This window comes from Cervus canadensis, chromosome 8 (genome assembly GCF_019320065.1).
Source record: "Cervus canadensis isolate Bull #8, Minnesota chromosome 8, ASM1932006v1, whole genome shotgun sequence".
NCBI classification, from domain to species: domain Eukaryota; kingdom Metazoa; phylum Chordata; class Mammalia; order Artiodactyla; family Cervidae; genus Cervus; species Cervus canadensis.
Genome location: NC_057393.1, coordinates 87,275,156 through 87,288,500, shown reverse-complemented (window position 1 = coordinate 87,288,500; position 13,345 = coordinate 87,275,156). Strand labels below are relative to the sequence as shown.

Genomic DNA, 13,345 nt, shown 5'->3' with positions numbered 1-13,345 from the left:
TAATTAGATTAAAATGAGACAAAAATTATGAACAACTAAAAGCTCAATGTACTTATGAAACTGTCTCTATGCCTAATGTCAATGGCAGGGCAAAATTAGAATCCCATGGCTCCACATTAGAGATATTTACACTCCAACCACACCCCCTTCAAATTGGGCTGATACAAAGTTTAGCAAAAAATAAACCTGCCTCTCCAGATATTTTCACATTTCAAATTATGATTTCAAATTAATCATGTATATGCAATTCAAATATAGCTAATAAGCAGGATACAATTCTTCCTAGACAACATTTTTGGCACAGAGGAGAGAGTGAGGTGGATTAAAAATAGAGATTGGCTTAAATTTGCATACTGATATGAGGGGAGAAAAGGTCAAATGCTTCAAAATGAAATAGACTATAGGAAGAAAAAAGTAACTTCCTGTTACTATGGCAGATAAATCTTTCCATAGATTAATGTTGTACAAAGACTCTGAAGATATCCAGGCCCTGGATCCTGGAATGGCTTGCCTTTAAGGACATCATAATGCTAATTTTTTTTTTTTCTTTTTTGCCAGAATACCAATACCAAGGTTTACTGTCTGTATTTGATGTTTAGCATATACTAACTAAAATGTTGTAATCAACAGTTATTCAATATTGAAAAGATATCTAATCAGTTCTAAATCATGGAAGAATCCATTTCTAAACCAAATCAGGATACTTGATCAGTTCTATTTGCACAGTTTTATTTTTACCATCAGTACATTTACCAAGACATTCACTGTCTCCACAATGATTAAAAAAAGTGAGTACTTAATTCCTCTTTTTTGGATTGAAGGAATCCATCTACACAACAAAATAAATAGCTTAAAAGAGAGGCAGGGGACTTTTCTGGGCAGGGAGGCTCCAGTGGTTAAGACTACATGCTTCCAACACAGGGGCATGGGTTCAATCCTTGCTTGGGGAACTCAGATCCCACATGCTGCAAGGCCAAAAAAATAAATAAAATAAAACAATAAAAAAAGAGAGAAAGAGAAGGAAGATATCCTCTTACCTGGATCCTTTTCAATTTGGACCACCAGTCTTGTATTGGAATTATCCACACGCCTTGTACTAGAAAGAGCCACAAAAGAGTAAGAGGTTGTGATCAGATCCCTGCAAATGAGAGTTGGCTCACAGAATCAGCTGTGTGGGTGGGAAATCCAGGGGAGATGGAGATCACATATTAGAGTTATTGTTCTTCACTGACAAGGTTGAAGGAAGAGAGGGGTCAGAAGGGCGGGAAAAGTACAGAAAATACAGAGGGAAGAGATGTTTAGCACTTAGGTACAGGAGACAGACCTTCATCCTTATCAATTCTGAGCATCCAATCCACAAAATAAAAGCAAGCCTTGAAATTGTCAATGGACTACCACTCACTGACAGTATTTGAGAGCAGCACATAAATAGCTATCTTGCTATTCAAACTGATTCCAGAACATTCTTGATAAGTAGTCCAGGTCTCCACCACTTGCTTTCAAGAGTTGGATGCATTCTTACAGACTTTTCTTAGGTTGAACCATAAGAATGAAAAACAGCTTTCTGCAGCTTAGGAAAAGGTGGATTGTCTGTAACCATGGTAACCAGTTGCCACCAGAACCAGTTTTAAACCTTTTCAGTTATGACAACTCACCTCAACCTACAGCTTTGGTAAGGCAGCCAGTGCACAGTGGCTGCTTGCTTCTGAAAGTCAGCCAGCAAGGGACAGGCTCAGTGCAGACTTCTGAGGGTGACCAATCAGTAACAGTTTCCCCAAGAGACTGCCCTGCAGATGGTATCACCCCGCTTCTGAATCTGAAACTCATCTGCCTTGAACTTCAGATATCCCCCAAACCCTTTGTAAGTGCAACAGTCTGTTCTGCTTGGAGAGACGATGTTGGACCAGCCTTGACTTAGTTCAGACATTGAGTGAGGGTCTTGTCATTCTTTGATGGATGAGATGTGAAACTGACACCAACCACATGAAGCTAATGATATTCACCAGTTTATGGTCTATAAAAATGGAAATTTTGTTAGGGGAACCACTGACTGAAACTGCCCCATCCTGGCCAAACACAATAGTAACTACGTGCGTGAGCTATTTTATAATAGGAGATCCTAGTAAGGAATGCGGAACTAACATCACCAACCAGAAGAACTCAGGTAGGTCAAAATGTCCTGCCAACCTCCCAGAGTCCTCCTTGCTAGCATCCATCTTGGCTGAGTGACGTGCACGCCACCAGGAAGGGCCCTGAGTCAGAATGACGGGCCAGAGAAAACCTGGAAACTAACCCCATGACCATAAAACCTGAGATGTGAGCCTCTTGGCAGAGCAGTCCTCCCGGGTTCCCTTACTCTGCTGCTCTCCACCTGGCGTCCCTTCCCAGTGAAGTCTCTTGCTTTGTCAGCCCGTGTGTCTCCTTAGACAATTCATTTCTGAGTGTTAGACAAGAGCCCGCTCTTGGGCCCTGGAAAGCACCCCTCTTCCTACAAAAATCTCATAAGGCTAAACCTGTGCCATAAAGAAAGGGCTTTCACTAGAAATAGACCACTGAATGAAGGGTTCCATACAGTTTGAACATAATGAGCATCTTATCTTTACCATACCTAGATATACCATGTTTCAGATATATGAGAACTATCTAGGCAGGATCCTGTTGGAGTTTTGTAGACTAGGTGCTCCAGATGGGCTGTAGAGAAGGGCTATTCTGTTACAGCTCGAAAAGGTCACATTGTTCTATTACTGCTTCCTTTTCCTTGCAAATACCCTCAGATAGGCTTTGAAAATAAAAGAGCCCGGGTGGCAGAAAATAAAGCGAACAACAAAATTCTTTTCTAATGAAGGCCGTAATCCCACGTCGGCATAGTGAGTCCCTGAATGGAATTTTAATTTCACCTTAAGACCTAGGACAAATGGAATTTTCAGCAGCAGAATAAACAATTTTTAAAACGGGATTGAGCCAAAAGAAAGTCATTTACCAAACTCCTTAGGGAATTAAAACACCTTCTAAAACTATGTTAAATGAAAAGCTATCTGCAAAAGGCTTTGGATGCAGAGGCTAAATTCTGATCAGCAGTAACTAATCCACGCTGCCTGTGTGCCCCCAGGGCCTCTGGCTCGCCACCAGACTCTCTAAGAAGGGCAAGTGTCAGCCTTACTGGGTATTCAAGGTTTTCTCCAGTGCTTTCCTCCTGTAAATTTGGTGCTTACCACTCAAAGGTGCTAATTAGCTCAGTAATTGGATTTCTGCCTTCACTGTCCTACTGCAGGAACATCGGTTCTGTTGCGCAGCGTGTGGTATGGTCAGTTGCTCAGTCATGTCCGACTCTCTGCGGCCCCATGGACTGTAGCCTGCCAGGCTCCTCTGTCCATGAGATTTTCTAGGCAAGGATACTGGAGTGGTTTGCCATTTCCTACTCCAGGGGTTCTTTCCCACCCAGGGATCAGACCCGCATCTCTTGTGTCTCCGGCCCTAGCCAGCAGCTTCTTTACCACTAGCGCCACCTGGTGGGGGCTTCCAACTCACTCCCCAATCTCAGAGAGTTCAAAAGGCCGGCGTGGTGAGGTGCGTACGCTCTTAGCACCTGCCTGGCAAAGTCAAGGCTCACTGCCTCTCACAGTGTCCCAAGGGCCACAAGCCAAGAGTCCAGTTACATGACAGGTCTTCCCAGAGAAGGTGACTCACTCTGAAGCATCTCTCCCTTATGTTAATACGGAATGCCAACAGCAAAGCTCATTTCCTCCCTTCAAGCTTTGCCTTCCTACCTCCTCATCTAAATCCAGCACCCTGTCTCTTATGTGGCTTCAGCTGAGGAGCTGAAGTAATTTAATAGTAACTTAATTATACTGTTTCAAGTTCCGGTTTGACAGCTCACATAGACTATTTATGGGAGAGTGAGTGAAGTTGTTGAGTCTGTCTGACTCTTTGTGACACCACGGACCATAGCACACCAGGCTCCTCCATCCATGGAATTCTCCAGGCAAGAGTACTGGAGTGGGTCGCCATTTCCTTCTCCAGGAGATCGTCCTGACCCAGGGATCGATCCCAGGTCTCCTGCACTGGAGACAGACGCTTTACCATCTGAGCCACCATGAAAGCCCATTTATGGGAGAAGTAGTCCCCATTTTTGATGAGGAACTGTGACTGGCTGGAGTTAAGAACTTCGATGGGCATCTGTTCATATGGAGAAACCAGGATGGATGGACTGTAGTTCTCTTCATAGGGCAGGACAGCATTAGAAAAATCTGGACAATGAGAAGGCAGTCAGACACTAAACAAAAGGACACTGTCACATTTTAAGTTGAATATATGCACAAGTTTCATTTGGGTTAGTATTTTTTGATGATTTTTGTGTTTATATTCATACGGGATATCGGTCTAAGGTTGTCTTTTCTTGTGATGACTTTGTCTGGGTTTGGTATCAGGGTAATACTGGCCCCACAGAGTGATTTAAGAACTATTCCTTAGTCCACTCTTTTTTGGGGAGATTTGAGAACTGATGGTAATTCTTTAATCATTTTAGAGAATTTGAGAGTCAAGCTAACCGATTCTGGGCTTCTCTTAGTTGCGAGTTTTTGATTACCTACTAATTCCCTTTAATTGTTATAGGTTTACTCAGATTATCTATTTCTTTTTCAGTCAATTTTGGTAGTGTGTGTATTTCTATGAATTCTTCCAGTTTGGCTAGGTTATCTCATTTGTTGATACACAGTAGTTTATAGAATTCTCTTTCAATTATGTAATGTTGGTAGAAATGTTCTCAACTTTTAACTGTGATTTTAGTAATTTCAGTCTCTTTTTCTTGGTCATTCTTGGTAAAGGTTTGTCAATTTTGTCAATCTTTTCAACAAATCAATTTTTGGTGTAATTTATTCTTTCTATTGTTTTCCTACCCTCTATTTCATTTCTCATCATTTTAATTTGTATTATTTTGTTCTGTCTGCTTACTTTGGTTTAGTTGGCTCCTTTTTTTTTCTAGTTTCTTAACATGGAAGACTAGCTTATTGATTTGAGATTTTTCTTTTTTTTTTTTAATTTAGGCATTCATAGCTATGAATTTCTCTCTGAGCAATGCTTTTGCTACATATTGTCAACTACAAATTGGCACTCACCATGGGCACTTGCCTGGAGGGCTACAGTCCATGGGGTCGCAAAGAGTCAAACACGACTGAGCAGCGAAGCACATCTACCTCTACTAGGATTAAATCACGTGCTGCTGCAGCTGCTGACCTTCAACACCCCCTGAGAGGCCTTCCAGGTGGAGAACAGAGATGAGGCACTCTGTGATCTTGGGGAATAAAACTGGCAGGACGGGTCTTCAGATAGTTAGATATATTTAGGAGCTGATTTTATGAGCCCAATTCTTGGTCTCCTCATATCTAGAAAAGCACTGCAATCCTTCATGGGATGGCTGTTTCTCATAGATGGTAATGATAACCCTAGATGCAAGACAGAAAAAGAGACACAGATGTATAGAACAGACTTTTGGACTCTATGGGAGAAGGCGAGGGTGGGATGATCTGAGAGAACAGCATCGAAACATGTATATTATCAAGCGTGAAACAGATCGCCAGTCCAGGTTGGATGCATGAGACAAGTGCTTGGGGCTGGTGCGCTGGGATGACCCAGAGGGAGGGGATGGGGAGGGAGGTGGGAGGGGGGTTCAGGATGGGGAACACATGTAAATCCATGGCTGAGTCATGTCAATGTATGGCAAAAACCACTACAATATTGTAAAGTAATTATCCTCCAACTAATAAAAATAAATGGAAAAAAAAAAAGTTCCATGTGAAAAAAAAAAAAGGAAGCTTCTGAAAAAACATGTGCTTGTATGCTTGATTGTATGTACACTTCCTTCACCAAAATCACATATATACTGTCCTTCTCCACTACATTAAAAAAAATTTCTTATTTTAATTGGAGGATAATTGCTTTACAATATTGTGTTTGTCTCTGCCACACGTCACCATGAAGCAGCCATAGGTATACGTGTGTCCCTCCCTCTTGAGCTTCCTTCTCGCCTCCCCCCACCCCTCTAGGTTGTCACAGAGCAGTGGTTTGAGCTCCTGGTGTCCTACAGCAAATTCCCACTATCTATTTTACATATGGTAATGTATATGTTTCAGTGTTACTCTCTGAGCTCATCCCACCCTCTCCTTCTCCCACCGTGTCCAGAAGTCTGTTCTCTATACCTGTGTCTTCACTGCTCTCCCACAAACAGGTTCATCAGTACCATCATTCTGGATTTCACATATATGTGTTAATCTGTGATATTTGGGGCAGTTCTCAGAGGTATTTGCTGTCTCCTGGGCTGCAGTCCTCATTTTGCCCCCAATACTTCACTTGCAACTTTCATGTTGCGCTTTTTTAAAGTTGACAATACCATACGTTTTAATATACTGTGCTCTCCTTTTCATTCACCACAAAATATTTTTTAGTTTTCTCTTGTAATTTCTTTCTTGACTCATAGGTTGTTTAAGGTACATCTTTGGGAATTTTCTAGATTTCCTCTTGCTGTTAATTTCTAATTTCACTCCATTGTAGCTGGAGAACATATGTTATATAATTTCAATCCTTTTAGATTTACTGAGGTTTGTTTTATGGCCTGACACATGGTCTGTTCTGGAGATTTGTTTCATGTGCCCCTGTCAAAAATGTTTTTTGAAAATCTTTTGCTTTGCAAAAGACCCTGCCAAAAGGACAAAAAGACCAGGTACAGACTGTGGGGAAATATCTTCAAACCTCGTATCCAACAAAGTACAAGTGTTTATAAACCACTCTCAAACTTAACAGTGAAGACAAAACAGAGACCCCAAAGCAAACAAAACCCTCACAAAGAATGCAAAAGAAAATGAACAAAGACACAAACAAACACTTCTGTGAAGAGGACAGATTGACAACAAATAAACTCAGAAAAGATGTTCAATATCATAAATCGTAAGAGAACCATAGGTTAAAACCACAATGAGGTATCACTATATACACCCAGCAGAATGACTAAAGTAAAAAATTGTGAAAATATCAACACACTACCAAGGATATGCATAAACTAGATCTATTGCACATTGCTGGTGGGGATGTAAATGGTATCACTTCTCTGAAAAAACGTATGGCAGTTTCTTTTTTAAAAAATTACCATTTTGTTGTGCAGTCACCAAGTTGTTTCCAACTCTGCGACCCTGTGAACTGCAGCATGCCAGATTACTTGGTCCTTCACTATCTCCTGGAGTTTGCTCAAATTCATGTCCATTAAGTTGGTGATGACATCCAACCATCTCATCCTCTGCCACCCTCTTCTCCTTTTGCCTTCAATCTTTCCCAGCATCAGGGTCTTTTCCAATGAGTCAGTTCTTCACATCAGGTGGCCAAAGTATCGGAGCTTCAGCTGCAGCATCAGTCCTTCCAATGAAAATTCAGGGTTGATTTCCTTTAGGATTGACTGGTTTCATCTCTTTGCAGTCCAAGAGACTCAAGAGTCTTTTCCAGCACCATAATTCAAAAGGATCAATTCTCTGGCACTCAGCCTTCTTTGAGATCCAACTCTCACATCAGTACATGACTATTGGAAAAACCTAGACTTGACTTTACAGACTTATGTCGGCAAAGTGATGTCTCTGCTTTTTAATACACTGTCTAATGAGCATATGAACCATATGAGCATAACTACCATATGAGCTAGCAATTATATTCCTGGACAGTTATGCCAGAGAAGTGAAGACTTATGTTCACCCAAAACCCCACAGACCAATGTCCCTAGCAGCTTTATTCATAAAAGCCAAAATCTGGAAGCAACCCAGATGCCCCTCTGCTGTTCAGTCACTAAGTTGTATCCAACTCTTTGAACTCCATGAATTGCAGCAAGCCAGGCTTCCCTGTCCTTCACTATTGCTCCTTGGAAGAAAAGCTATGACAAACCTAGAGAGCATATTAAAAAGCAGAGACAACATTTTGCCAACAAAGTTCCGTATAGTCAAAGCTATAGTCATGTACAGGAGTCATGCACAGATGTGAGTTGGACCAAAAGAAGGTGTCCCTTAATGACTGAGTTGCTAAGCAGACTGTCGTTTCCATTCTATGAGATGTGCTGTGCTGTACTTAGCCACTCAGTCATGTCTGACTCATTGAGACCCCATGGACTGTAGCCCGCCAGGCTCCTCTGTCCGTGGGATTCTCCAGGCAAGAATACTGGAGAGGGTTGCCATGCCATCCTCCAGGGGTTCTTCCTAACCCAGGGATCAAACCCAGATGTCCTGCATTGCAGACAAATTCTTTACTTTCTGAACCACCAGGGAAGCCTGTACTATGAGATACCGCTTAGCAATTACAGTTATTGACATACCATGATCTGTATGAATCTTCAGTGAAGTACAGCTGAGTGAAAACAACCAATCCCATGAAGTTAATTGTAGTAGCATTCCATTCATATAAAATTCTTGAAATAACAAAATTAGTTAGAGAACAGATCAATGGTTATAGGAGTTAAGAATCGGTGAGCTGCAGAAAGGAAGAGTGTGTTCTGAATATAAAAGGGCAGCACCAGAGATCTCTGTGCGGGTAGAGATGGTCAATATCTCGACTGGACCAACATCAATATCCCAGTGATAGTGATGCAAGATGTTAACAAATGTAAACTGAATAAAAGGTATATGGGGAGATCTCTTTTTAATATTTCTTTCAATCCCATGTGAATTTATACTTTAGCTTTAAAAAAAAGCTTAATTTAAAACATCTCCATACACATGTATATGTATAGCTGAGTCCTTTGTTCTTCACCTGAAACTATCACAACATTGTTAATTGGTTATACCCCAATACAAAATGAAAAACTTTTTTAAAAAAAGTGATACATTAAAAAAAAAAACCCATAGCTAGTAGCAAGCCTGAATTCTGTGACTATAATGCATTCATGCATGATTCTCATCTCTCACCTTAACTTGCTTGCATTGCAAATTAGGATCACTTCTATTGTTTCAGTCAGAAAAATCCAAGACTCTCCAGCATTTCAACTACAGGATACGAAGTCCAACTATTCATTCACTGGGAAGTCATAAATATTTAGGGGATGAAAATGTTTCTGCAAATGCAACTAATCAAAACAGTAATAAAAAATTCTAGTTGCATGTGGTTGGGCCTAAATGGGGAACTGAATAGATGGAGATGCAAAAGATTATCAGGGATTCCTAAGTATTAAATGATCAGGGTGCTGCTACTTTTGTTTCCCAAGAGTAACATGATTGACTTAAGGTTTTGACTTCTGGGTACAATAACCTCCTGGTAAAAAGAGGCCCAATTTGACAGTGTTTTATTTAGAGTTCTGGATGATATTTCTCCTGGGGATGAAGACACATTTATTTCTTTATTAGTGACCACTGGTATGTACAGAATTTGGATCAAGGTGAGCACACAGAAAAAAGAAATGCCAACCGTTGGCAATGAGATTACAGGATTCTGCAGTGACACGCACAGCCCTGACGGATTACCTCCGGACCCTCCTGTTTTCACAGCCACTCGATTCAAGAGAGAGAGCAAATCCAGAAGACACGCTCTCCAAACGTGAAGTCTGTTAAGACACAGTGCTGTTTTGTCCTCAAGGGACGTGGCACTTAATAAAATCACACCAGCTCCTTTTCCCACTGAGATGGACTTCATTTTTCCTTTGTTATTTCATTCACTCCTACTATATAACATTTTACCTCACCCATGCTCAATCTTCAAACCTCTTACAAAACCAGGTTCAATGAAAATGGTGCTTCTAATTCTATAATCACCATGAGACACCTTGCCAAATCAGTTACACTGACTAAAATGATAAATAAAGGTGTCATATTCAGGTTTGTGGGGCTTCTCCGGCAGCTCATCAGTAAAGAATTCTCCTGCCATGTAGGAGACTCGGGTTCAATTCTGGTGGAAAAGATCCTCTGGAGTAGGAAATGGCAACCTGCTCCAGCATCCTTGCCTAGAAAACTCCACGGACAGAGGAGACTGGTGGGCTACAGTCCATGGGGTTGCAAAGAGTCGGACGCAACTTACTGACTAAACAACAATAATAACAATGCAGGCTTGACCTCTCATGCTTGCATTTGCAGTGATGGTGTACCTTACGAAAAATAATTTGGCCTGGAAACATTATACAAAAACAATAAGGCAGGAACCTAAGAATAAGACTGAAATTTTAAGTTGGTAAATCTGATTTCTGTTTGTAACTTGGCTTATGATTTATTAAATTACTTGAGAGACGTAAAAGAAAGACTCCCATAATTCTTCTGACCTTCAGTTTTCTGAGTGCATAAAATGGCAACTAAAAAACAGCACTTTTGATATGAAACTAAAATACAGAGCCCTTTTCCTGACTGCCTACTGCAAAACTAAACAAAGAATCACTTAACCTTGTAACAGGTCTATTACCCAAGGGAATCAGGAGTGACAATGGATAAATAGGAAATAGTTTTTATATCACTGCATCAGTACATCTGGGTATAGATTTCTTTTATGCGGAAAAAAAAGAACAGGACTTTTAAAATCCTAATATGTTTTTTTCAAATTTGATTTTAAATACTAAAATTGTATTGAATCCTGGCTCTGAGAGCACAGGCATTATAGACAACAGGAAATGAGATCATTCACCTCCTCCAATTGTCCTCCACCTCCCCGGCTTTTCCCCCAGGGTGTCTTTGACAATAACGAGGAAAATCTCCTTAGAAGGCTTTGTCCCAGATAACTTTAACTAGAAAGCTCCTGTTCTATCATTGTGGATGACTCTTAAAATTAGAGATTTTAAAAAATTTCATTCTCTACTCAAACAACACTTGCTGTATTGTTCAGAAGCTCCAACACGTTGGCCACCTGATGAGAACAGCCGACTCACTGGAAAAGACCCTGATGCTGGGAAAGACTGAAAGCAAAAGGAGAAGGGGATGACAGAGGATGAGATGGTTAGATAGCATCACTGACTCAATGGACATGAATCTGAGCAAACTCCAGGAGATAATAGAGGACAGAGGATCCTGGCATGCTATAGTACATGGTATCGCAAAGAATCAGACACTACTTAGCTACTGAACAACAAAAATAATACAGAGTTCTTTAAAATCCACTAAGAACTTTCTCTCCTTTCTTTCTCTCAAACCTCAAAGTATTCCCCTCTCCAAAGCTTTCCCAGTCTCTAGGAAATTAAGGTCCAACCACACAAACACCAAAATATGTAACTTAATTAGACAATACAAAACAGAAAAAGAATATAATACATTAAATTGCCATTATTCTTATCAGGTAAGATTTTTACTAATTCTCACATATGGGATTATTTTTCCATTATTGGTCATTTTTCATATAAACCAGCTTGATGGGGAGCATTCATCTACTTAATTGTGTTTACAGAGAGAGAGAGAGAAACGCGGTTACTGAGACATGAAAGAGCATTATAAACCCTACGGAGTGGTGATGATGGCAGAATGCTTTCAAAGTGACAAGAAAAAAAGAGCATGGCTTCCTATGTTCACATAATGCATTAATTTCATTAATCAGCCAATCGCAACATAAACTCCGAAAGAGCAACCATATGTGAAGTCTGGGACAGGTCTTAGCCTTCAATAAAGAGGGACTAAAGTCAGTCTTGGAAGTATGCTCAGAGCATTGTTTATGATAAATGTTGCCTGCCATGTCAGCAGACAAAAGATGCTGCAGCCATCATGCCATGCGTTACAGCCACCCAACCACGCACCCTGCGGCTTTCCGTGGCCCAGTGGTAGACAATCCGTCTACCAATGCAGGAAACACAGGTTTGGTCCCTGGGTCAGGAAGATCCCCTGGAGAAGGGAATGGCGACCCACTCCAGTATTCTTGCCTGGAGAATCCCATGGACAGAGGAACCTGATGGGCCACAGTCCATGGAATTGCAAAAGAGTTGGACATGACTTAGCAAGTAAACAACAAAAAACAACAGTGGTTCGCCCTGAGGGGACTCAGGATGGGAAAACTCGGGCTGCTGGCTCCAGATAGCTGAGGTGTGTCAAAGGAACCATTTCAGTGAGCCCAGACTCTTGCATCTGCCCATACATAGAAAAGTGTTAAATTCCTTGATATGGCTGATTTTCTTTAATTAACAGTAATCATTTGATGCTCTGGGACCACCTGGTCTGTGTTGCAAAACTATATACCCTGATTCCTCCTCTTCTGAGCAGCTCCTCAGAGCTTTTGAGAGGCTGTCTCCGGGGCTTGCAGGCTTCAGCAAGTCCTTGGAATAAAACATAATCCTCAACTTTTTGGCTGTGCTTTCTTTTCAGTTGACATTTACAAAATTAAAGAGCCTTCTGCCCGTGCCCCCCATGACTGCAATGTTAAAGAGTGAGTTTGAACCTAGAGTTTCAAATGCAAAAGTCCCCCAGGAGTCAGAGCGGCCATCCCTCAGCCAACTGCTGGGACAGTGTGGCCAGTAGCATGTCTGCCTGATCACAGAGAAGACTCTGAAAGGGCTTAGGGTTCTTGGCATTGGGGAGTGAACCCTCAACTGTGCAAATACCTCCATCTGCCCAATAAATCTCGTGAGCCAGCAACACTCAAGCCCTGCAGTAAAAAGGTCTGAGAGGCAAAAGCTGGGGACTTCTGCCTTCCTTTGTTTGGAATCAATCAATTCCATCTCCAACACATGCCTAAAAGCTGGAAAAGCTGCCAGGCCTGAGAAGGGCTCTGCCTGCACACTGTGCTAGGCTGACACTCCCTGCAGACTCAGACACACAGTCTTGCTCCTGGGTAACCTTGACTTCCGGGTGCCCTTGATATGTCGGCTCAGCAGCACCAGAACGCTGGGGAGCAGGTGGGCAGGTGGAGGCCTTCCCGCAGGCGCCCAGTCAACTTCACTGTTCCGCACCTTCCAGATTCTCTAACTGCTCAGCAGGGTGGAACAGGACTCTGGGTAAAATTATGCACAGCAGCACAATGAATAATAAGCTCAAACCTGTGCTATTTGAGAAATTCAACGCTCTGGAGTTCCTCAAAAGCATCATCCTTATGGAATTCGTTTGCATAATCGCTCATCACCACACCTGAAGTGTCAAACCTTACCCCTGGGTACATGTATGCGAGCTTTCTCATCCGTTGGCAAAACAGCCGGATGGGGCCAAGTTCATCATTTAGTGTCTCAGACATAACAGCATTCAGACACAGAAACTGGGATTCTGATTGAGAAAATCCAAGAGAGAGAAGAGATGTGTAAGTTCTGATAAGACACAGGATGCATCAGACAGAGATCGGAAAAGGCTCAGACTCCTTTCTGCCAGTCCACCCTTCCCTGCAATTCTAGACTAGATTCACAGACTTAAGGGCTAAAGATCTTATCTTTGTGCTG

General features: G+C 41.6%; 1 protein-coding gene across 3 annotated transcripts in view; it reads right to left on the bottom strand.

Annotated features, from left to right (window-relative positions):
• PCNX2 (pecanex 2) overlaps positions 1–13,345 on the bottom strand; it is a 302,174-nt gene that overhangs the window by 71,463 nt on the left and 217,366 nt on the right. For all 3 annotated transcript variants that reach the window (XM_043477085.1, XM_043477087.1, XM_043477086.1), the window contains one exon: positions 1,038–1,096. In XM_043477085.1, coding sequence (XP_043333020.1) covers positions 1,038–1,096 — 59 coding nt within the window. The remainder of the gene's footprint in view (positions 1–1,037; positions 1,097–13,345) is intronic.